Source organism: Patiria miniata, unplaced genomic scaffold, assembly GCF_015706575.1.
Source record: "Patiria miniata isolate m_02_andy unplaced genomic scaffold, ASM1570657v1 HiC_scaffold_14, whole genome shotgun sequence".
Taxonomy (NCBI): Eukaryota; Metazoa; Echinodermata; class Asteroidea; order Valvatida; family Asterinidae; genus Patiria; species Patiria miniata.
In genome coordinates, this window is record NW_024037052.1 from 10025292 (window position 1) to 10051435 (window position 26144).

Here is a 26144-nt window from a genome sequence, read left to right on the forward strand (position 1 = left end):
ACCCGCACTCATTTCAAATAGTTTTCTTCCTGCATTCCTGCTATTGTCTTTCCATGGACAGACTTACATTTCTGTAAAAATTCTGTTGCCCATTTATATGGAGTTGCCTGGCAAATTTGGCCATGTAAAGGTACATGTACGGTGACTATTCCTGTGTGTTATTCCTATTTACCAGCCAGTTTCTGCGCTGGATGATAATTACAACCTGGCTTTTGTGAGCCCCTGAACTGACGACAGGCAGAGCTGACCTGAGAGTAGTCCCTGTGTGTCGCCAGCTTGCAGAATCCCTATGCTATCTGTCATCTACTACTGATTTCACAGTTCCCATATAATCTCTCTGGAAATTGCTTCTGATCATGTGTGTTACTTCCACTGTGCTTGCACTGTGACTTCAAATCCAGACTTTGCAGCTAACAACAGACATGTGGCTTCAGAAATTCCAATGCATAAGATTTATGTCGCTGAAATAATGAAGGTGCTGCAATTGAAAGGAATTCCAGAAAGCATTTACTCCTCCCACCTATTAACTTAAGATCTCTTCATTGTCTTCTGTCTTCAGGTTTCTTCTGGCTTGCAAGCTACTTTGGGATTCTTGGTTTCATTATTAGAAATAAATAATAATGATAAAAATATCAAGTTAAGAATGGTATTTTTCTCCATGAAATCATGTTTCTGTAGCCCGAATAAGCCCTTTCATTTTCCCCCAACTTTTAAGCTTTTCTTTGAGAACAGGAATTATAAGTGGTAAAACAAACTTCCATTTGGAAAATTGAAATAATCCAATTTTCCAAACTTCATTCATGTCTACTTTCTGACTTTGTGAATTTGTAGGACCAGAGATAAATTGAGTAGAAACGGGCATATCTTTGTATAAGAGTCGTTGTTCCATTTGAAAGTGGTGAAGAGATGGTGACTCAACCCATGATAGACTCAAACTGACAAAGCCTTGCAGTCAACTGGATTCATACACTTATTTCTGCTGCTGGGAAGCACACAACAAATTAGGACAATGTTTTGTTTCTCAGAAATGTGTGGAATTCATGCATGATTGTATCCCCTAGAAATGGTAGGTTTCCTCTGTTGTTGCACTTGGTTCATCTGGGATATAAGTCCATTTGTGCACCATCATGTGACCTTCATGTTTGTCACGGGGCCCTGGGAACATTAATTTTTATATGAGACAAAGAAACATTCCAAGAATGTATGGTACGTCTATGGATCATTCCAAATGGAGCATGCATTGATTATGATCATTTACATTATTCACATTGCAGTTGAAACTGACCACAATATTCATCCAAAAGCTGGGCATTTCTATTAAAATTTATGCTTAGAAAGGCTCCCTGATGGCTGTGGGGTGGTCAGGCAGGAATATAAAAATTGGGTCATTGGCTGAGTCACTGCAAAATACTGATGACTGCGGTTTAATTTATTGAAGATGCATGCAATATCATGAAGAAATAATACATTTTTATCTCAATCTTTCCGAACATCTAGCATGTTTCTAAATATTTAATGTAGAGTCAAAACAGATACTTACATGTAGCAACATGTACATGTACAGGTATAGACAGTGTGCCTGTACATGACAATACACATGTGATATGTAGTGTACTGATGACAGACAGAATGCATAAACGGAATAGAGGTTTTGACATGATGGCATATTGTGTATATTGTGACCTTGGATGTGTATTTAGCAATAGACTATACAACCTGGTTGCCATAGGTAACAGGCATTTTGGCTGGTCTTTATTGTCCAGCAAGATGCTTTGCTTGCTAGCATGTATGGTAATTTGGGACATTGCTATAGAGTAGTGAGATGTGAAAAGCCAGCAAGGATATCACATCTTATCATGAGTACTCTTTCATTTCTGACTACATACGTAGTTGCAGTTAGCATTTATAACAAAGCAGATGTGGATTTTCAATGAGGGGGTTTTAATTTGAAAGTGATCTTGTCACACGCAACATCATTACTTTTGTTTTAAGAAATATGTAGAATGTGACATTTTGATTGGAAACATGATCAAAGACATCATACAATGTTGCACATGTCTATGTCATTACATGTCTATGTCATTACATGTCCATGTCCGTGTCATTACATACATACATGTACATGTCCATGCAATAGTTGTCTGCTGTGATGTTCATGGTGTTAAATAGGTTGGTGAAGGATTCCTGAGGCAAATCAAGGGTGCCTTGTTATCTTGGTCTAATAAATGGTTTTCATAATTGTGTGTTGTTGTTTTTTCTTCAGGCTGTTTTCCAAGGGAGCTCTCTGCTCAGTTCATTGTTGCTATTTTCCTATAAATTATTTCCCTTATTTAAGGAACTCCTCTATAAACATGTATGTATTGGTATACAATGTATGCATGTACATGTCCGTTCATAGAGCAAGAAACTTGCTATATGGCCCAATGAAGATATTTTAAGAAAGTAATCTACCATCACGATCGGATGAAAAAGGATGATAATTGAGGCCAAAGAGTGATTGATTGTGAGGTAGGCTGGGAAGCTGACTGTATCTTGTTGATGTGTTTGCTCAGGATTACTAGGTAAGATTAAAGAGTTGCTGTCTGCTGAAGACTAGACAGTGCTAGGGACTTGTGTGTGTGTACACAGCAACTTGAACTGCTCAAACAGGAACTGGTAGTGGAGACATCCAAACTGTAGAGTCAATAGGCATTACTTCCTGCCAAGGGATGTATGTACAAGGAGGTTGTGGATGAAATAATCAGGAAAATGTCTGCTTTGGAAACTACCGGTAGCTGCACTAGCATGCATGGAGGCCGGGCTATGCGATGCCAATTATGTCATATGCATCGACCATACATCGACTGATCAATGCACATGTGCTTTTCCATATTAAGCAACGAGTAACAATATGAAGCAAACATCGATTGGAACAACAACAAATTATGGTTCTACTTGATTTGTATGTGATTTCCTAGGTTTTAATGTTTATCAAGTTCCTTTTTATAACTCTCCATGATGCAAGTCATGCCTGTCAATATGGCATTTCATGCTGTGCATGCTGTGCTAGGCTGATTCCTCTGTTTCTCAGCTCAATATAATTGTTACTTCTAATTTTTAAAGTTAGAAGACTTTACCCGGGCAAATTTGTTTAAGTTTCGTGCAGAAAAACTGAATGACAACATTTCGTTTGAGCACTTTCGTGTCCGAATACTGTGTCTGAATACTGGGCGCACCATTACGCTAAACCAGCTTACGTACTTCAAGTGAAGTTAGGAGGAATCCAATTTGTTGAGGTACATGTACATAAAATAGTGAATGTCACAAGTTCAGTCCTCCACATCACAACATTTACAAATGTACTTTACTTTTACTTGGCTTGAAGTTTGTAGGTATGAAAAATCCTGAAGACCACTTACGTGTATAAGGTACCCGGTACATGCATGGAGACACAGGGCTACATAATCAATGTTGGTCACCTGCAGAGACTTGTATATGGGTACATGCAGTTACATGTGTAATGGTCAGTTTCTTGATTTGTTTTGATCACTTATTTTTTCAACAATTATATTTTTTTGCAACCTGTTTTGACCCTATGGAAATGAGGAAGATATGTAGAAGTTGTAACGCGCGGCTGCAAATTTCGGGCTGTTTGTCAACACTCTCTCTAAAGACAAGGTTGAAAAACAAAGGAAACAAAACTAACACGTTTGATCAATATCAAGAAATTTAATAAACTAATTACTTAAACACCAAAATAAACAAACAATTAAAATCTAAATAGTGAAATTAAATTTACTCAATAATTAATAGAAATATAAAACCAAAACAAAAATTATAGGAATTCCTTAATCAAATAATAAAACAATAACCCTCTTGTGCACAAGCTACATGTATCTCCTTTCAAATCCAAATCTTTCGAATCCAAACCAAAATCAAGTGAAATTTCCTCTTTCTTTCTTTCTTTCTACAAAATTCAACAATTCAACAATTTCAATCAAAATAGCACTTTTCTCTCAACTTTTGGTGAAACAATTATTCAACCACAATGCATGTACTAATTCGACTTGACTCAAAATCGCCAATCAAAATTCCTTTCAACAAACAAATTTATTATTTAACAACAAAGTGATGGGCCCACCACACTTGACTTATTTGTCTTGGCGAGAATCTCTCGGTGTTCTCGTCCTCCAGGTCTTGTTCTTGGTCTTGGCCAGATCTTGGGCATTTTCTTGGCCTGCCGTGTTGCAGGTGCCACTAGTTTCTCCGTCGTCTGTGATCGACGGGTGGTAGGGAGGGGGGATGGACCGGTCACAACGCCTTGGGTGCGGTGTGTGTGGGGGGGACAACCATCATGTCCTTCTATACTAGTAAGGATCCATGTCCTTCCCGGACAAGCCTGTCAGCTGGATCAATAAGTCCTCACAAATGAGCCATCTGTAATATTAATAAAAGGTCCAAAACTTTCTACGGGGTTTTACAACAAAACTTGTGTCCTTTAAAGGGAATGTACAACATTCGCTTTTGCTGCAATTTTCAGAAATAAATGGATTTGGAGGATTAGTATGTTATAGCAGATATTATTAAAATAACTTGTTTCACGTTTTGGGCTTGTAGATGCTCGAAAAAGAAAACCATTCATGTTCTTGTAGTCTGGTTCCCTGACCCCACTCAAGATGAAACGGAGGATTTTATAGTCTTTAGGGAATTGTAAGGTCAGAGAATCAGTCTAGCAGGCTGTACCCCTTCACAGTTTTGTAATCAATTGCAAAGAAAACGCAGAATAACTTCTTATGAAAAATAGAAGCAGTGTTTGAAAAAAAAAACAGTTTTCTCCAGCGCTGGTCGGCCGACCAGCGTTGGAAAAATACAATTTTTCTTGAAAATGTCAGGACACCAGGAGCCACGATTTTACAGGATGCTTTAGACTGTCATTTCAGAACAATCCAGTAAGGTATTTTGTGATACTTTGATCATTTCGTTTTGTGATGTTTGCAAATGTTGCATCTTCCCTTTAAATCAAGCTTTACATTTCCTTTCAAAATAAATCTCATACAAGCCTTCAAAATGTACCCCTGTTTAGTCTCAGAATACGACTATCTTATTCAAGAAAAAAATATTGTGATTTATCAATTTTTAAAAAGAAAACCAGAACTCTGAACGTTCTTCCGTAATCTTTAAATAAAAATTCCAATATGTTGAAATCGAATGCACTAATGTATTAATTAATGACGCCATCAAAATCTGATCTTAGAAACACGTCTCTCACGTGCAATACAAATGCATATGTTAACGAAAACGTCATAAAACGAACCATAAAACTCAAAAATCAATTGTACTAAAGATCACTGAATAAATGAATCGCAATTTTGGCGACTTCGCAGTGCGATCGCTATCAGCTCTGAGCGTTCTGTCTTTCTTGAATTTTCCCGGCAATCACGACCCATCCGTCTAACAACCAATCTCTGTCTTCGTTTACACACATCGCATAGATACACACAATAAGAACTATTTAACTCTTTGTACGTGCACATACCATGGCTCCTAACAGAAAGAAATAATTTACATAAACACCAAAGCGTTCACCGGCTCATGTTTATTCATTCTATTCAACGGATACAAGTCTACTGAAAAGTTTAATTTAACAGAAAAAACATCAGGGCTTACACTTACAGAAGTCATACAAGTTACTTTTGAGTTGCCTTGATAGGTCCTTAATTCAACAAATGTTAAACAAAAGATCAACCAGAATTTTCATTGTTCATGTTGATATTAGACGTTGTTCATTTTGTTTCATCCATGTAACGTAACAAACTATAATACAAGATACATTGTAATGAGTTTTGTTTTGATTGTGTCTGTACAGTGGTTGAAGGATGGTGAGAGACTGGATCTATTGTCAGGAGATGGACATCGCTCTATGCTGAATCCAGGAGAACTTTTCTTCCTACGTGTTATTCACAGTAAAGGCAACAATGCTGATGTAGGAACCTATCAATGCGTGGCCTCCAACTACTTAGGAGATACTTATAGCAATAATGCTACATTGGAAGTGACTTGTAAGTAAAGCATCCAGTTTGCTAGAATTATGCATGGAACGCTGTCCCTATGTGTAAATGTATACATTTATTACAAAAGAGAAAGTGATTACACATTTTTGTGCTGCATAGAAACCTACATGTATGTATTTTGAAAAACAGTTTGTAACATGCTTTCTTGAAATTGTCATAGTCACGCTCTTGACACAATTGTGACTGCTGTGAATGTGGAGAGTGTTTGCATGCAGCTCTGCCATGCTTGCAGTAATCTGTCTTATTTCTCATGCTTCAGACTGGGTCAGTCTATCTTCAGTAGCTAATCAATAGACTTCCTGCTGTGTAGTAATAGCTTCACCTTATTCCTCATCACTATTTGCTGCCTATGGAGCTGTACATGCAGCACAGCAAATCAATTTGCCTTTTGCCTTGAGACAACACTTAGCCATGGTCCCCTGTGTCTAGCATCCTGCCTTCATGCCACTAACTCAAATTAATCACAATCTGTGCAAATGGATGCCAGGCCTTTATCAAGAGCATTAGAAATTAATCCGTCTTGGGAATTCACACATATCCACCTCAGGAACAGAAGAAGACCATTTGTCAAGCCTGATTCACTCAATTAGAGGGAGAAAAGTTCAAGACACATATGCCATACAAGATTATCCTCACAGGTCATACATCTTCTGTCTATAATAAGCTCAGGACATAAGCGTGAAAGGAATCAATACAAGAGAATATATGTGGCATAAGATGGAACTACAAATATGTAGCTACTTGATTATAAAAAGGGAAAAAAAGAAAAGAAACAAAGTAACCGTAATGGATAGATCTATGTGATTAATGTCCATGATTACAGCTGCATGAATATACCGACTATACATGTGAATGTAGCTTGTCCATTGACCAAGAATATAAGATGAATATTGGTTGTGTATTGATTCTACACCTACATGTACATGCATGTAGCTACTAGTGGTTGGCCTGGTGCAGACGTTTAATGTTGATTGAAGCAGTTTCAGCGCAGCAAATTTCATTTGTCAGTCTACTGGAAATAAGACGGGTCTATAAGTCTTAAGCTATCTGTGATCTGGTTGGCTTGTCATTGTGATGGATTGGCTTGTTCTTATTATGACAGCTGTGCAATTTTCTTTTGAATGTTGTTGCAAGGCACATACCATCACAAGTTGGCTCTGTAGAAATGTAACAAGTATCAGAATGATGTGATTGAGGTTGGGTTTGGTTTCGTATCATGTGCAGTATTTAATGTGCATTAGTTGTTGAGAGTTTAAGTTAGCATCCATTAAAAATCAACAATTACATAAATCCTTTACTTTGTTTTCAATTAGGCACTGAAGTCTTCCTTAGCATCTTCATTCTGAACCTACATGTTCATGCATGTAGTTTGCACATTGCACTGATGAGGGAATGGTTTATATTGTGTCAATCCGTTTCTCACATGCCGTAATTTGCCTGTTGATAGACTGAAATAACATTTACATGCTGACATAGTTCCTTGATGTATCATGTACATGTACTTGTTATGATGCATTTGTGCAGATATCAAAGACGATTTTCGGCGGGAACCAGTATCAACTGAGGCAGAAGCTGGTGAACCTGTGGTGTTAGAATGTCAACCTCCAAGAGGCTACCCAGAACCCACTGTCACCTGGAGCAAAGATGGAGAAGATGTGATTGTAGATGGAGACAGAGTCAAGGTTCTACAAGATGGAAACCTTATGATATCACAGGTAGGAAAGCAGTCTGGATCCTGCAGGGGCAGAGGTGGGGGACTTTCTAGTTTAATACGTCCTCAATCTTTCTTACAGAGTCAGGCAATGACAGAGCATCCTTGTCCTTACATGTACATGTATGATCTCTGACATAGTGTTTGATCATTATTTCAGTATTCAAAATGCGCATTCATTGGACAGTGTTCTACATGTACATGTACATCTATGCAAGATGCAATCCTAGTGGTGTCTCTTGAACTTGTTCAGACTTATCAGCAAAATGTCAATTATATGTTTTCACGGGTCTAAGACATAAGCAATTCAATCTTCAAGGTATTGTTTTAGACATGAATATTAAATGAATATTTTCTATGTGTGTTCGGAAATATGAACCCAATTGTTCAAATTTGAATAATATTTCCAAGGTAAAACATTTAATATATAATATAAATTTTAACCCAGTTTAGAAAACTACATGTACTTACATGTATGCATGCATGAATTCATGATGAGATAAATGATGTTTTTGAACTAAGTGGAGTGCTGTTTATCCAGTACGCCTTGTAATGTGTAGCAGGTGTCTCCGTATAATGGGGCAGAGAATGATATATTGATTGGTAAACATGACAATAGTCTTGACATTGAGTTGGCCATTAGATAAATGACTGTTAATTGCTTTGCTTTATTTGGATTAGTCTCGTGCGAGTGATGCAGGCAGTTACGTGTGTACAGCTAGCAACCAGATGGGATCCAGAAGCACTGAGCCTGCACATCTCACAGTCAAAGGTAATTGCTTCCGTCACTAAGGAAGTCCTACAAGGCAGACTGTAGCTTTCTTTGTCACATCTCATTTGCCAATTTCAACTGCAAATTACCACATCACTGCACTGGTACGTTTATGTCATTCCTAGTCAGCAATGCAATAATCATGTAGGTTTTTGAGGAGTCGTTTCAGAGTGTAAAAGTACAGTCAGACATCGGACATTTCCAAGGGTAAATGTCTGGGTTTATTTCATCCTTTTATTCAGATTGTAAGGAGTTCTACATACTGCATTTACATGTATATCCTTTCTTTATCGTTAGGAATAACATTGTTTTCACAGACACAGTGTTTTTACTACAAACTACCAAACAGTGTAGTTTTCTAATCTAGTTCAATAATTTCTGATTTTTAATCAAGCCCATCAACCTTTTGTGATGTATTTTTCATTGCATTGTTAGCAACCACTCAACTTTTCATTGGTATGACAATGCAATGTCCAGGCTATGTCAGATCTGTTTATTGACCTGCTGGTCATTTGGCAAACTGTATGTTCATGACCAGTGTGCAGGAGTGAGGCCTCAGTGGTGAATGACTCATCATCAGAGGGCAGGGTTTGGAATAGCTGGCCATATGCTGTGTCCTTGGGCAAGCCACTTCACCCTCCCCCTTGCCTCTCTCATTAGCCAGGGAGTAACCTGTGATGGACTGGCAGCACATGGGGAATAGGAATATTCTCAATCATTTCATGCCAAAGGAAACCTGAGATAAATGCAGGCCTGATATATCGTATTAGTGCTGGACAGACTTGTGCAGTTACTTGCACACAAGCTTTCAAGTTACGCTTGATTGCAGTCTTGTCATCATTTACCCATACCGTATGTGAGTGTGCCCTCATTGTGCATCAACTTGATTCCCTGCATCTATGTAGGTAATTGATCACAAGACAAATTTGTTTGGTGTGATGTAGGGCAGGTTGTTTCCTGTTGACATAATTCATACACAAAAAATGTATACATGCAATGTCTAGCCTATGCAGAAATAAAATCAAAGGAACAATAAGTAATACATGTAGGTTACACCATGGAGTTGATCACTCTTGATCAAGAAGAAGTGGAGATGAGAATTGTTCTTGACATTTGTTCTGTCCTCTGTCTTGAGGAGAATGCTTCAAAGCTTCATCTCACAATAAGACAGGGAACGAGTAGTGCTGTAAATGAATGTTTTATGATGTAATATGAGGATGAGTATGTTGATCAGTTTGTCTTTGTCTTCACCTACAGTGTGATATACTGTAGACTCTATCTACATGTCAATTGCTACCGCACCTGTACATGTGCACCATACCATGAATGACTTATTCTGAATACCAGCACACATCCAACTCAATTAATATTCTAAATATATATATTTTGTTTTGCCCTTTACAAGCCTTTTTTAGCACTGCATACTGTGTAAGAGCTTGCAAGAAAAGCTTACCAGCTTGCTTGGGTTGAGTATTTATACATGTACATGTACATCTACATGTAACATCTCCCTAATGCAAAATTCTATAATGTTTTTAAATGACAGCTTTGACACCTAAAAATGAAAAAAAAAATCTCCTTCTTCTTATTGTGCTACACTGTCCAGGCTATCATAAATTTTCACTGTTAATTTCAATATTCAATCTTGTAAGCCATTTGGTTTTTGTGCTCAATATTTATGTACATGTATGTTATACTTTGGAAATGCGTGAACAATCAAATACATATATAAATATGTACACAAGTAAATAAAAATACTACATGTTATATCTTTCAAGTCATGAAAAGTTCGTTCAAATATCCACAATAAACCTGATTTAAATACTGTATTCGTCAGTTCTTAAAATATTCTCGTTCAATGTGGAAAATATTGAATGTTCGTGGAAGAAATTGTAATCAAATCTGGTTGAATCCGCACAATATTTTTCTAATGGAAATAAATTGTCTTGCGTTATGTCCTTTTCTGTGTGGAAACCTATTGGCTATATCAGCAGGTGTGTAGTAGTTTGTGATGGTGTGTAGATGGATGAGATGGGAGGCATGCAGCAAGGCAATACACCTGCCTGTATACTAACTAGACCATGTATGCCCCAAGCTATTCTGGAGTGAATAGTCATCATAATCACATTCAGCAATACACACCATACAAATTGTCTGACTGAATTCAAATCTGTCCTGAATGAGGAAAGAGTGTGAATGCTTTGTCTTGGAACATACAAAACGCTTGGGGTTTTTTAACGTTGCAAGAGGACTATAAAATTACCATTCAATGCGGACAATGGGTCTCTAAAGGGGTGCCCCCAAAAAATCAAAACTTATGTGGGGGGGGGGGGGGGGGGCAGGGGCTTGACCAGGCCAAAATGGCAAACCTGATAATGAAATCTACAGATAACTTTGACAACTGATTTTGAACTAAACAACTACTAAATTCACGTTAAAATGTATTTGATGTACATGTACATGTACATTGTACATGTGTATCATTGCACAAGCAGATAACTGCCACAGTGCTTTGCAGCTTGTCCTCTGTGTTGCATACATTGCAACCTAATACTGATGGTAGGTGTGGTCATTCATTACGGAAGGTCAAGTCATTCTATGCTTGCCTGGCTGTGTCAACAAATGCAAGGGTGGTGTTTGTCCATAATGGAAAATGTGACCCGTTCAACAGACCCTTGGACAAATTTAGCACGTAATCAATTGAGACATGTCAGTGTCTTGAAACTCTCTACTTCGGTCATTTTTGTGGTAGTGTTTCATACAGTTCATTTGAGGCTTGCTGTGTATCTCATGCCAAGGAAATAAGTCTTCTAGAAACCCATGAAACTAGTGTGTCAATGTTATTTGCTTATTAATATCACATTAAAATATTTAAGCTCTTTTACTCTGAAACCATTGCAAAAAAATAGAAATCTGGAGAAGATTGATGTTCCTGTTGTACACTTGGCAAAGGAATCCCTGCTAACCTTTGTATAATCTGCCTGGACTGTTGGGTCTCATGTTATAGTCCAAGTGACCTCAGGTCATGCTACATGTATTTGCTTGAGACACGTCAGCTGTTATGCATGTTGCGTTCTCACTTGGCAAAATCCAAACATACCTGGCTGTATTCTCTAAGGAGAGTGGGAACAAGTCCGAAATCAGTTGTGCTTGTTGGGACATCACTACATGTGTAGTACATGTACATGTACATATTCCGTGAGCTTGATTGAGTCTATCAAAAGCAAACCTTACTCTTAAAGGCCAGGCAATAGTAGTTATTGCTTACGGGCAGGCAATAGTAGCCATTGCTGAATAGGGCAGGCATCTTTTCATGTAGGTGCTACATGCTGCTAGGGCGATTTTCCCACGTTCCCACTACCCCCTTGGCGCTGGTTCCACGATTTCTTCGTAAAGCACACGTGTAGTAGACTAGCGCTGTAGTCTACTAGGCATGCGTATTCAATCTGTGTGTAAAACCTCAAGTGTGCGCTTGGTAAACAGCAAAACTAGCGGGTAACACGTGATGGTAAATTGACCAGTGAGAATTCAGCTCTGAATCATGAATATGTATGAGATATAGCCATTGCTGAATAGGGCAGGCAATAGCCAGTGATGACTGGACCAGGCAAATGAGGCAATATTAGCCATTGATCGGGATATAATATAGCTATTACGTAATGACAATCTGATGATTTTTGGAATGTTGATGGAAACAAATGATTTGTTGTGTTGTTTGTGTGTGTAGCACCACCATTATTGGTTGCTCCCGTTCAAGATACTGTTGTAGCACCTGGAACTACAGTCATGATTCGCTGTCAAGTCATTGGAGATCCTGTCCCCGTAGTCACATGGACCAAAGAAGGTGGTGAGCTACCAATGGGAAGGTGAGTAGGGTGGCTGCATGACAGTAACATTAGACATGACAACTGGACAGGGCCTCTACAAATGTCAGTCTAGAGAACATCAGTGGAAGCTAGATAGGGAAATATGCCGTGGTTACTGATCCATTGTCTTTGACCAGGTCAGTTTCCATGGAGGTTTTGTTACCGACATCACCCTTATTACTTTTTTGTTCTACATACAAACTTCATTATCCTGGGGAAATGAAAGTGTACACGTATTGATGACCTTTATTTCTCTCTGACTTCTTCAGATACACTATACTGGAGGACAACTCATTACGTATTCGTCAGGTAACTCAAGATGATGAAGGTGTGTATATTTGTGAAGCAGTCAACAGTAATGGCAGGATGCAGGATGATATGACATTGACTGTTAGTGGTAAGTCAATAAACATGCAAGCTGTAATTCAATAATGTATGCACATCTAAGTACTGCACTCAACACTTCATGCCTCTAGGTCCAGTGTATGGCAAGTTTTTGTAAATGATTATTTCCCTTGCTAGTTGTAACACTCTTTCGTCTTGTTTTTCACATTAGTATGTTGTGTGTCAATGGTTTCCATGTAACAGTACGGAGCATATATACGTGTAACCTCTGGTCTAATTGGACAGTCATGGAAGAATATATACCCCTCTCAAGATGCATCTTTTTTTTTACAAAATAATTATTGCAGCAGGTATTTGTATTACAATCATCACCCACTCAAATGAAAAATATGCATTTTATTTTATTCTTTAAATGGAAGTAAAGTTGATTTAAAATATTAGCTTTTTTTTTAATTGTGATTTTATTTTTCAAGTAAATCTTGGACGTAGGAGTGAGTTCTACATCCTAATGAATCAGTCCTAGCAAGTCTCCAGTCTTGTCTTTTTCTCATGCTCAGTAGCCAGCTACTAAGGTACATGTACATACGTTGGTTGGACAGCACATTGACGTGACCACTGTTGATGTTATGTTGTTACAGTGATTCCCACATTTACTCAAGCACCAGTGGATAGAACTGTGGAGCTCCACCACACAGCATCATTCCAATGCCAAGCTACAGGCAGTCCACCACCAGCAATCTTCTGGAAGAAAGAAGGCAGCCAGGTAGCCGTTCAGTCTCTGTGTCATATCTACCCTCTTATAATGGATAAGATATATCAATAAGATAAATCAATGGACAGGATTTGCATTCATGCATTTACGTAGCTTGGGAAATATCATCTATTGTCTTATTTAGCAGTGACCCAGCATTTCTCAGCAGGACAGAATTCTTGAATGTGGTCATTGTATGAGCTCAATTTAAAACATGCTTCAGTGACAAATACATGTACATGATATGTTCAGTGATTGATGTGTTTCATTGTTTAGCAAGCATGTTTTATAGCACTCACAGAAAGCACATGTCAAATTGACCATTTGTGTTGACACTAAATGCGCAGTGAGTTGCAGAAAGCAAGGCATATATGATTTCAAAAAACCACAAACACTGATGATCTACATATATGTATGTGGACCACTGTTGTAAAACCAACATGAACTCTTATTACTGGATCTTTGTTTCTGCTTCAGGAAATCTGTTTTATTTCTACTCTTTACTAAAGGTGAAATAATCATGCAGTAAACAATTAACCAATATATACTGATATATTCGTATTTCCATGCAACTGTGCAAGTATAAGGGATAAAGGGAAAAGAAGGGGGTGAACATTCCAGTCCATGTTGGTGGATATTCATGTATTTCATGCTGTCTGTCAAATTGATCACAGCAATCCCCCGACTGAATTATTTACAAGTTGAGTTAAGCAGATAGCAATAGTGAATCCTTTGTATGTTGAGTGCTACGCATCATCATCGGCTTGAGCATAGACATTTCTAGGACAGAATTTCAGCTGCAGCTGATTCTCTAGGGATTTCCTGCTAGAATTTTGCAGCATTTGATTTACAATGTAAATGGCCATTATGGTCAGCACTAAGCCAGCATGCATACACTCAGCTTGTGGGTATGGTGGATGATTGTTTTCAGGAGGAGCTACTGTTTATTGGCATGGAAAGTGGTCGTTTGCGAGTGACTAGCAACGGAGAGTTACATATCAGCGATGTTAGGGAAGAAGATGAAGGCTACTATGTCTGCTCAGCTCATAGTGGATCCAGTATGGCTGAAGCTAGAGCATTCCTCAGAGTTATAGGTTGGATATCATGTATCATCATTCTTACTAATACAATGAGGGAAGCGTTCTGTTTGTGCAAACATTGCCATTGTTCGTGATTTTTTGAAATAATTCAATGAGAAATTTATGCATAAATGAATGTGTTCTGGCCTGAAACAATTTCAATAGAGGGGACCTTATTGGTTCCAACATTTCCAGTGTCTTGAGTGAAAAATATCAGCTTAGGTGCTTTATGAACATGGAGGTTTGATGCTTCAATGTTTTAATCATTCTGACCGTATAGTGACTATGATGACCAGAAACTGCCCGGACTGGATTGGCTGTAGTCTGCAGTGTGTCTGCAGACAATCAGCATTTCAACCGAGTTGGTTTTGTTTCACTGACAAGTTAATTTAATTGTGTGTGTTTTATTGCAGCATCAGTAAGCCAGCCACCACCCATTATCAACTATGGCCCCAGCAATCAGACATTGATAGTTGGCACTGTAGCATTACTTACATGCGAAACAGCAGGTCATCCTGCCCCTAGTGTACGATGGACAAAGAACGGAGCACCATTACAAGCCAGTGATGCTAGGTAGGCATAATACTTGCTGCCACTTCATAGGAATGAGTTGGGTTATTAAACTATTATAACACAATGCTTTACAATATGTCACAATTTGGTATTTGGTTCAAAGACAGCAGAATGAACTGAGTCTCATATTTGAACATCATCTAAACTAAAACAAATCTCTCAATATATAAAAGCAAATTGTTTTGATATTTAAAACACTAACCCTGCTGAATCCAACAGGATCCAACTATATCGTAAGCCCGTTGGAGCCTGTTGGATTGAGCAGTAAACCCCTTGTACAAATGTACATATTCAGAGTCATATTCTGTTGCGTACTGATAGAGTTGGACAAGTTGGACTCTGTTGGATCCAGCAGACAACTAAAAATTAGGCACAGTTGGATTCTGTTGGATTGAGCAGGAAGTAACCGTTGGACTCTGTTGGATTTAGCAGGGTAGTCCTGAGGAATCCTTAGGGGGTTAGGGAAAGTGACTTTGTTTGTGTTGGACAGTGCCATGCAGTTTATTTCTACAGTATCATTCTGCTTTACCATAACGGTCACCAAAAATCTCTCTTTGTTGTGACAACAAGCCCAATAAATATGTTTTTGTGGGTAACTCATGTTACAAAGATGATTACCAAGGAACTATCATACCTCTATTTCCTTACTGCCTCATCCCAGGCTTCGGGTAAAAAAACCCCAGATTTGATCAAATTGGGTGACAGCGCAAAGTTGGTAGAGTGCTACACTATTCTGGAGGGTTGTAAGTTCAACTTTTATCAAAGTTAATCTGTCTTTATTTAATCAAGATATGATTTGAATATTCAGATTCACAGTTTTAGACACTGGACGACTGCAGATATCTGGTTTATTCCTGGAGGACTCGGGAATGTATAGTTGTATTGCAACCAATAGCAGTGGGCAGACTAGCTGGAGAGCATATCTGCGTGTCATTGGTAAGATAGAACTTGGATTGTTGTAGAATTGTTTGACATGGAAGACTGTGTAGACCTGTTAACGAACATCAGCCTTTTCACTGACACATCCATTATATTTAGTTTGTATGGACTCATAGTAACAACATATACTTATAGAATACTAGCAGCTATTGACATAACTAGAAAAATTGCAGAAGCATCACAATGATGGCTCAACCAGATGAAATCAGCACTAAGTCACCAGAGCTACTTCTGAGTTACAGGCCCGTAAACAGTTTTTGAAGAATATAAACAAATAACAACTTTTAATTTTTTTTTTTAACCATTGTTACACCATGGAATATTAAAATGACAACTAAAAATGCACTTTTTTAAATGTATCTTAAAAAAAATGAGTGAAGTTAGGGATTTTGGACTCATTTGATGGGATCCAGTCACACATACTGATTGTTGGGTTATATCTTACATTTGAACAGAGCGAAGTGAAGCATCTGGTATTCCTGTTCTGCAAGCTCCTAATATTCATGAACTGCCTGCATCTCCTGGTCAACCTGTAGCTAGTAATATCACAAGGACAGCATTGAGTTTGAGATGGTTAGCTCCTAGTAGGTCTACCCCACCTCTATCACCGGTTACTCATTACAGACTGGAATACTTCAGTCATGAAGTAGCACAAGGTCAGTCACATACTTCCCATGAGCACCTGCAACCATGGACCCCCCCTATTGCCCCTCTTTTGTTTGTACTTTTTAGAAAGACCCATATGTTTTGTACACAATTGTCAATTGTGGACCTTCAGGAATTGTGGACCTTATTGTCCTCTATTGTTCAATGTCCCCTGTTGAATGCAGAAACCAACCCACACACTCACTGTACGCTATCATTGATTGATTTGAGTAATTATATTTCCCTTTGCCCCTTGTGTTTGGTCTCTCTTGTTTTCAACAGTTGCCTTTAGTTCCCGTTTTTAACAAAACCTCATGCGTATAAAAGTAATCTTCATTCACAAATTGAATTCTTCATAACTATTTGCTTCTATTAAACTTGGATGAAATCAAACTTACAAAAACAAACTTGGGAGAAAGTCAAACACCACATGATGAGAAAACAGTTAGATTTGTTAAGTTTGTCTCAACTGAGTTGTTTGGTGTAATGACGATAAAGGTCAAGTTATTAGGATATTGTTATTTTATCGCAGAGTGGCAGATTGTACCTACTCCATGCATAGGGGAGACATGTCTGGTTCAGCAGTTACGACCAGGAACTACCTACTTGTTTCTGGTCAGAGCTGTGAATGATCGAGGGATTGGACCACCAAGTCCCATCTCTCAGCCAATCACAACCAGAGGTAAGAATCCCACCCTCATCATGTCATTATTATAACTTGTCCATGTTGGTATGGTTAAGTTTATTGGTCCAGCGTGTCGCATCTCTCAGCCAATCACAACCAGAGGTAAGAATCTCACCCTCATCATGTCACTATTATTGACACTGTGTGCATTTGTGTGCATGTATATATCGTGTCAGACATTGTTTGCACAGTCAGAGTCACAGCTATGACCGATCACATCGTCATGGGACAGGGTCAGTTGGATCAGTGTACATGAAAGAAAGCAGTTCATCAATTTCCTTTGTTTTTGTATTTGGATGTGACTATTTTAAACAGATGATATGTCAGCGATTCCTTCTGAGCAAACCACACTGATTGAGGAGAAGTTAGCAGAAACCAGAGTGGAGATTACTAATGCTATGGTGCTTAGCCAAACAGCAGTCAAGGTCTTATGGGAGGTAGGTACTCTGTTCAATCTTGCAGTCAGTTCAGGGAGCAATTTCATTCAGCTTATAAGTACAGTAATCTGCTAAGCACAGAATATATTTACTGAGCAAATGTGATGTATATTTTGCTTGGCACTTAGATGTGCGTAGCGGTACTTTCTGCTTTGTAGCACCATGTCAATATGGACTCACTGTATCCAGGGTCTGATTTCCTGACTGCATCTGCAACACACGATTCACTCCAACCATTACCTACTCTTGTCCTGTTATGCTGCTGATCTGGGCCCAATTTCACGGCTCTGCTAACCACAGAATTCTGCTGCTCTTCTGATCACCATTTTGTGCTAACCTTGCTAGCATGCGCAGAAGCCAAATTCTTCGCTAACCCGTGAAATACACTTACCGTAAGCATGAAATGTTCTGCTACAATAAGCAGGGATGTTTGGGTAACGGTAAGCAGAGCCATGACATTGGGCCCTGTTGTAAAGGGTCACTATTTGTTGGTATGTTCCTGTTTTATAGTATGATACATGTATGTGATTGTATAAGCCAAAATACCTGTTTGTGGATTTCAAGATGACTTTCTGAAGTTGTTAATAAACTTGACTATAGATGATAATGCCTCCAATTAAGGGCACTGATCAGGGTTGACAACTTGAAATCATATCTCCAAAGACTAATATACAAGGTTTGAATGCTGTATTCAGGCCTGTGAGTATTCCAAACCCTGCACATTGGTTGGTCTTGTATGTGACATTTCAGTCACATGGTTTTGATAAATGATTCTTTGTTTGTAATTGATTGATACATAATGTGTGAGATATGATGTAAACTTGTTGTGATGTGTATCTACGTAGGTGAGGCAGCATCGTGAATTTATTGAAGGCTATCACCTGAAGTATCATGCTGACTCTGGCAGTAATGGCTTCACTATGCAGACAGTGCTAGGGTCAACCAATAAAATCATCACCGGACTGATGGCAAATACCGGCTATACCATCACTCTACAGCCATTCAACTCTAGATTTAATGGCCCCGAGTCTGATGCAGTCAGTGTGGTAACCCTCAGTCAAGGTAGGAATGCATGATAAGCTATTAGGCTTCATTCTAAATGAAGTGAGACTACTTAACCCATTACATGTAGGTGTAACAACTGAGACATGGTTCAGGACATTTTTTTGGTGATGAAGCTCAAAACTTGATTAAGTCTGCACCTGTCTCTTGATTGGCCCAGAGCAAGTCTCATGGTATTTGCTGGTTTTAGTATTTTGCCATCCATGGCCCAAAAGACTATACAATGACTGCCTCGCGCCTCGCTATGTGCTAAGCAACCAACCTAGCAGCCAGCGGTCTGTGTGCACATTGCATTTTTCTTGTTTGTAATGGAGTTCGATATAACATCTCATCTGCAGGTAGTTTAGAAAAGTGCAAATAAATTTCAATTTTTTTCACATTGAAATAGAATTTGAATATAAGCCTCCATGAAGCACCTAGGGAGGCTACTTTTTCTACACCACCCGAAACAGTCGTAAATGTTTACTGGTTCATCAATCATTGTAGAGAAAAACAACTATAGAAGCAAATTAGGAATTCCTTTGCTTTTCTGATGTCCAAATTATTGGCAGATTTTGACTACCCCTCTCCCCTTCGCGTCAGGAGCTAACGGCACCACCTTATGCCTCAGGACCAGTCATTTTGCATTCCTTCCCCTCAAACCATGCCTTATCTGTACAGTATTGTTAAAAACTGTGACAGTGTGTCTTTTATTAATGTACCGATATGAGAAATGAGAACTGCACATGAGGTGTGGGTAAAGTGTAATTCGCCTAACAAAAGTAAGAAGCCATTTTTTTGGTGGTGCCGCGCCTGCGCATGCCGCACTGGATCATAAAGACGAGGTGGGCACACATTTTGGTAACACTATTGGTCAAAGGAGCCCGGAGTGCATGTGTACTACCTGAGCGTGACTCCCGCAAAGCCTGGTGCACCCAATGGTCGATAGTCCGTGCTTGACATGGCTGACCATGTCTGCGTGTTGTATTTGTACAGGTGATCAGCTGCAGGAATCTCCCATTGATAATCCTGTACTTCAAGGCAAACTGGATACCTGTGGTACATCAATAGTCAGTATAGAGGCTGTGGGCTCTACCTCACTCAAGATCACATGGAGGGTAGGTAGCAGTGCAAATACACCAGGCTAGGATCAGGTAGTTGACACAGAAGGCCAGGTGTGTCAAGTACTGTAGTAGTTAGCTTCTTGGTTGCGTCTGAATATCCAATTTTATTCTGATCCTTTTGTGCATTCTACAGAGGAATTTTGTCATAAAAATATCCAATGTGTGCGTATATCATGAGACTGGGATTCAGAAGAAAGTGCATTGAACATGACTTTCCTATGACCATTATCACAATAATCTCAGAAACTCTTCCATTCTACTTTAGATTCGTTGTTAGATTTGTTGTTATATAGTGTCACGATTCCTTGTTTGCATCTTTGTCATTACCCTACTTGGGTGTGCACTTAATACTTATAGGTGTGTTCACTCTGTAACAGTAACCACATATGTAGATTATTCATTGATTCTATGCAATCTCTTTCTACACTGATATTCTTTGGATTGGTTTGTAGGTCAGCAAGAATGAGCCGTACATTGATGGATATCACATCAAGTACAGTGTGCGTGATAGCAATGATGTGATCATGCAGACAGTAACAGGATCTAGTGTCAAGACATTGACTGATCTGACACCATGGACATGGTATAGAGTCAGCGTGCAGCCCTTTAATGGTCTGTATCTAGGACCTGAAAGCACCCATCAAGATGCAAAGACTCAATCTGCTGGTCAGTCATACATTCAGTTCTATTCATTTATCACTAATACAGTTTAACAAGGTAACTAACACTCTTTTTGGAGGTACTGCGTGTGTTATATATTTGGTTGTATAAACCTTTCTTTTGTTAATACATTGAGGGCACTCATTTACAGAATGTATCAGTCCCCATGGCATAGCATGTGACCATCCTTAGTGCCAGGACAGTCGAACACCTTGATAACAAGGTCCTTGGGACTTTACAAATTACCTTGTTATGTACCTTGTATTATCAGTAATGGAAAACAAAGGAAAACAAAGACTTGGGACCTAACATTTTGCTTGTTATAAGCAGGATGTTGTGTTAACAGTGCTCTTCCTATCAGGGCTCGACTGTAGTAGGTCTGGCTTGTTTCATTGGATTGGGTCACAAACGGTGCTGGTTAATCCCTGTTTTATTCTTTTCTTTCTTTATTTCACCAGTGCCTACTGGTGCTCCACACAACGTTCATGTGGTAACTAATGGCACAGCAGCTATTCTAGTCAGTTGGGAACCTCCCTCTGCAAGCACAGTCCAAGGAGTGATTGCTGGATACAATGTGTACTGCCTTGCCAACACGACTGCATTACACAAGAATGTAACCTGTCCAGCTGACCAGCGGTCTGTGCGTGTGACTGGGCTATTGATAGGCAAAGTCTACATGGTGAAAGTAGCAGCATATACTACAGCCGGCGCAGGACCTAGAAGCTCTGCACAGCCTGTATACATCACTGCAGGTATCTTACATCTAACCATCCTAGATCCTTACAATCCATCAGCAGCTTGTCACTTGTCATAATTCATGCATTTACAGCCAAGCCACTGTCACTTGATGCCCCTCAAAAGTACAAAAATGTGCCATCACTTTCCTACGTAGTGTTAGATTGTGTAGGATTTATTTATTTGAAATCCTCAAATAAATCATAATGTCAGTTTATTTTGTACTTCCAAATAATTACATCGTAAAGATTTTAATTATAGTCACTATGTGTTGATCACATATGTGGCAAGAACACCTTGTGGTAGTTAACAAAAACGTTAACAATTAAAAATGTACAATTCAAAAAGAAAAAGTAGCAGGAGCTGTGTAGCAAACATCAGATAAATAATACACAGTGCACACAGCGTTGTAGTCATGCCATCACAAGTCACTCAGTTTCAATTCAAGTCACCAGCTATTCAAATGAAATGTAGCCAATACATTCTATACTTGTGAAAGTACTCAGGATTTACATAAGAAAGAACTTGTGAGGGACTTGACTGTAACACACATACGGCATGTAGACAGCTTCAACATGAAGTCAAGGAGTACCTACGTTGTTAGCTGCTCCAACTAAGTTTAGAATACGTATTGTGAAATGTATATGGTAACCTCAGTTAGGGAATATGGGTGTTGTGAATTGCCACTGTGCATTGATATTGTTGTACCTAACTATTTGTGCAGGAGGCGTGATTGGAGGAGGTGACGTAGACGATGATGATAGCTCTGTCATGGGAGATAATGGCAGTATTGTCACTCAACCATGGTTCATTGCTAGCCTGGCTGTCTTCTTCTTATTGATATTACTATGTATCACCGTCTTTGTGTGGAGAAGACATGTGCAGTATAAACTGGCTGGTAATATCAGTAAAGGTGAGGTTTGCTTGCTTCTATGTGGTTTTGGTTTGAATGAGAATGTGTTAACACTGTAAGTCCAACACAGTAGTGAGAAGAGTATAAGACAGTAAAACATTACTGCAATATGTCTGGTGCCATACAAAGACGCTACAGATTTGTGCACATAGTAACTTACTATGCAGTAATAACTTACATAAGTAACAACAAAATGTCTGAGACTCATTTTGTGGGATCCAATCAGAGAGGGTGAAATGCATGTAAGACACTAAAAATGCTCAGACAAAATTGAATTAAGACAATGTCATATGCACTCTGAAGCATTTCAAGTACAAAACCTGCTCAAAACAATGTCATACCGTACTGTAATGTCATCATTGCTCTATACCTGACAGCAGTGTTGATTGCTTACTTGCAGGACCAATCAGCAGAGACAATGCAGCAGCTGCACATAATATGTAAGTATAACCTTTGACCCTAAATAGTCAACTGTTTCATTGAGTGATGGCATCATGATGTGGGGAGCTGCTGTACATCAATGTATTGAGTGGAACGTTTCTACCGATTGGAACATTGCTGGTTCAAACAAACTGATTATTCAATCAATTGTTCACTGGAAAACATGCCACGCTACTATCTCAGCTTGTTCTGGTATGAATGTGGAGTTTGGTTTGAAATACTGTGGAATGTAAAACTTCGGTCAAGAATCTTCAGCAAAAAGGTTACAAGTTACTCAGCTTTGCCGTAAATCATCACTTTATAAATATACATATTAGACGTAAATGGTTTGAGATGAATAAGTGTCTGCCCATTTGTTTGGGTCAGGAGGCACATGTAGTGAGTTGAAATTTAAGGTCAGGTGAAATTATGTCAAAAAGTCCACCATATCAAGATACATCATGTTGACAATCTGTCAGGTTTCCGTCAAATATCAGTGTTAAAGGAAGAATGCACATGCACCTTCTTCAGTTTCATAAAAGTGTGGAACAATAACCATGTAGTTCAAAAAGACTATGAAAATGTAGCCTTATCTTGCTTGAAGTTGGTGAGTATTGACTTATATATATTTATGCAATGTCTCTTATTTAATATTTAATGCCAGTCCACCACCAACCATCATCCATGGTGTATGCAGCAATCATCCACTACACTCTTTTTGGGCCCATTTCTCTTGTAGGGGTATAGGCAGTTCTGGTCAGTTCATCCCCAGCAATCACAGCAGTGTGCAGAGCAGTTTACAGCGAGGTCAAGGCTGGGTCAACCCAGCACAGCGCCCTCTACCATCCACTGTTGGTCTGCTGTCAGATTCATCCGATCACCATGGTAATAGGGCTTGTATTCCTATTGGCTCGGCTTCATCCTCACTCAGCAGAGCTGAATACTTGCAACCTAACAATACTGCATACTGGCTGCTGGAGGCTTACGGTGCGCTAACTTCATTTTATCATTCTTATCTAGAAAACCCATTAACTCTCATGAAAAACTCCTCTCTTAATGACATTCTTGCTTTGTGTCTGTTATACAAATAGAGTAGTTTTAGTTTGACTGGCCTTGTTTCCCTTGCATGACGTACAAATAATGAATGTTTATGAGTGCAATGGTAAGAATAATTTCATGAAGTGACAGATGGAATGTTCAAATGGAACATTCCATCTGTCACCTCATGAAATTATTCTTTCCATTGCACGACTGTCAAACATTCATTATTTGTTTTTTACAACACCTGAATAAATCCTTGTCATCTGATTGGTCAGAGCTGCCATAAATGTGGCTGTGCAATGGAACATCTATTTACAGTGGACTGGAACTTCTAGTTTTGTGGTGCCGCTGGGCCCTGCGTTGGGACGAGTAATTCAATGACACGTGATCAGTGTCCCACCAATCAGATGAATGTGATTTATTTAGGCATTCTATAATTCACAATATAAAACTGAGAGTGTATTTGAGCTATCTGAGTAACAAGTATTGCCTTGGGTTTCCTTTCATCCTTCTAGACCCATTTGTTCCACCTTTTTCATTCCCAGTCCTGCACAGCAAATCAAACCAGCCTCTATACCTTCCTATCTGCCCTACACCACTTGACAACCATTTCATTATATATCCTCCTGTGTGTATATTAAAATCAAATCCCGGAGCTGTTGAAGATGCGGTTTTGGTTTCTCTAAAAACTGGAAGTAAGCTGCAACTGGTACTAAACTATGACAAATCATAGTTATAGGAAAAAAAGTGAGAGTGGTACTGGGGTGAAAGATCAAAGTTGAGAAATTCAAGCAATGGTTTCCTTGTTGTAACTTGGCTTTTAGAGTAACTTTCTTGAGTTGGCTATAGGAAAAGGGCTAGCATTGATTTGGGGTTGAAATGGTCTTGGTCCAGATACCTTGCTCTCTGATATTTTTTATGACTTGTTGGAGAAACTGTCCTGAATTGTATACAGGTTGTTTAGGGTCAAGGTCACGTTGTTGATAAATATATCCAAATAGTGTGTGGATTAAAGCTTGTGTTTCAAAAGTTAGTAGCTCTTCAGAAAGGAAACGTTGGAGGTGGTTTGGGGTCAAAACTTGAAACGGTAACTGGGAAATGGTCAGTTATATTTCAGATTACATTTTTCATGAAGCTTGGTCTGTAAGGCTAGGTTTTGTAGTGAAATGCCTTCACTTTTGGAATTGACCAAGGCCAAAACTTAAGGCTGAGGGTTTTTAACAGCTTCACTGTTATGAAAGTAACATTGCCTGGAGAACAAAATGTACCCAAGATAATGTACATAGCATGAACTCCTCCAACACAAAAAGTATGTGTGGAATTATCCATATTGAAATATGTTCATGCTTTATAATAAACATGCTGTATCCTGCGTATCATTGCAAACATTCTAGCATGCCATCTTAGCTATACATACAAGCAGATATGCATAATGTGGAAATGATCTTGATCCCCGCTAACCTATTCCATTCATCATGTAGCCTGGATCTCACTAGCCAAAGTTGATTCATCATAAAGCACAGCAATCTGGTGATTCCGTACTCGATTACTTATACTTATTTACAACTTCAAATACTTATTTACAACTTTAAAAAAACATTGCAAAGAATTCACTACAATGAGCATAGTTTGATAATGTTAATATAGTGTTGGTCATGTTAATAGAGTGATTATCAATACAATTCAAAAACCAAAGATGATGCTTGTACCAAGTGTGTGGTAAAGCAGTGTTCATTATTCAGCATCGGTTTATGCTGAATGCCCCTTGAAAGCTTAAGTGGAGTGAGTATGTCAGTTGATACAGAGTGGACTTCAGGGGGAGTTCTGGAATGTTCCTAGCAAAGTTGCCAAGGGAATGAGGGTTGATTGATCGTCTGTGCAGACAACAAAATGCCTTTGCACAGTCATTCTGTACTGCACTTAGAATGCAGTACAGAATTTATTCAGACATAGATGACAAAAGGTTGGTAAATGCCTTTTTTGAACTGCATGTATTGTGTAGTCTGGCGAACAAAATAAGAAGCCATATTTGAGGCGATTCCATGAGATGTGCACGCAGTTTGGTAACGCTAATTGATAGAAGGAACCTGCAGTGCTTGCCTACTACCTGAGTGCACCACCTATCCTCTTATGTGTCATTCTGATGATTTTATTCCTTAGTAATGCTGTGTATACATGCATTATGTACGTGTTGCAGATCCTGAGTCTGGTACCCTGAGGCAGTATGATACACAACAGCTTGGTCCTGATGGCAGACGATGTCACCAGTATCATCCTAGTCATTCTTGCTATGGGTGGGTAGTCTGGTACCTAATTCACAAGTTGCATGTCCATAGATACACCATGATTTGCTTTTC

At 38.9% G+C, this 26144-nt stretch overlaps 1 protein-coding gene across 2 annotated transcripts in view; it reads left to right on the top strand.

Moving 5' to 3' along the window:
* The window catches only part of LOC119722032 (roundabout homolog 1-like), a 55792-nt gene that overhangs the window by 16561 nt on the left and 13087 nt on the right, over nt 1-26144 (top strand). Inside the window, exons 3-22 of one of the 2 annotated variants that reach the window (XM_038192014.1) lie at nt 5846-6038; nt 7575-7765; nt 8443-8533; nt 12261-12399; nt 12669-12796; nt 13383-13507; nt 14427-14589; nt 14988-15147; nt 15956-16083; nt 16542-16742; nt 17264-17413; nt 17732-17853; nt 18699-18915; nt 19891-20012; nt 20471-20684; nt 21137-21430; nt 22138-22326; nt 22727-22766; nt 23486-23733; nt 25985-26081. In XM_038192014.1, the coding sequence (XP_038047942.1) occupies nt 5846-6038; nt 7575-7765; nt 8443-8533; nt 12261-12399; nt 12669-12796; nt 13383-13507; nt 14427-14589; nt 14988-15147; nt 15956-16083; nt 16542-16742; nt 17264-17413; nt 17732-17853; nt 18699-18915; nt 19891-20012; nt 20471-20684; nt 21137-21430; nt 22138-22326; nt 22727-22766; nt 23486-23733; nt 25985-26081 (3212 nt within the window). The remainder of the gene's footprint in view (nt 1-5845; nt 6039-7574; nt 7766-8442; nt 8534-12260; nt 12400-12668; nt 12797-13382; nt 13508-14426; nt 14590-14987; nt 15148-15955; nt 16084-16541; nt 16743-17263; nt 17414-17731; nt 17854-18698; nt 18916-19890; nt 20013-20470; nt 20685-21136; nt 21431-22137; nt 22327-22726; nt 22767-23485; nt 23734-25984; nt 26082-26144) is intronic. The other variant, XM_038192015.1, reaches the window with a different exon arrangement.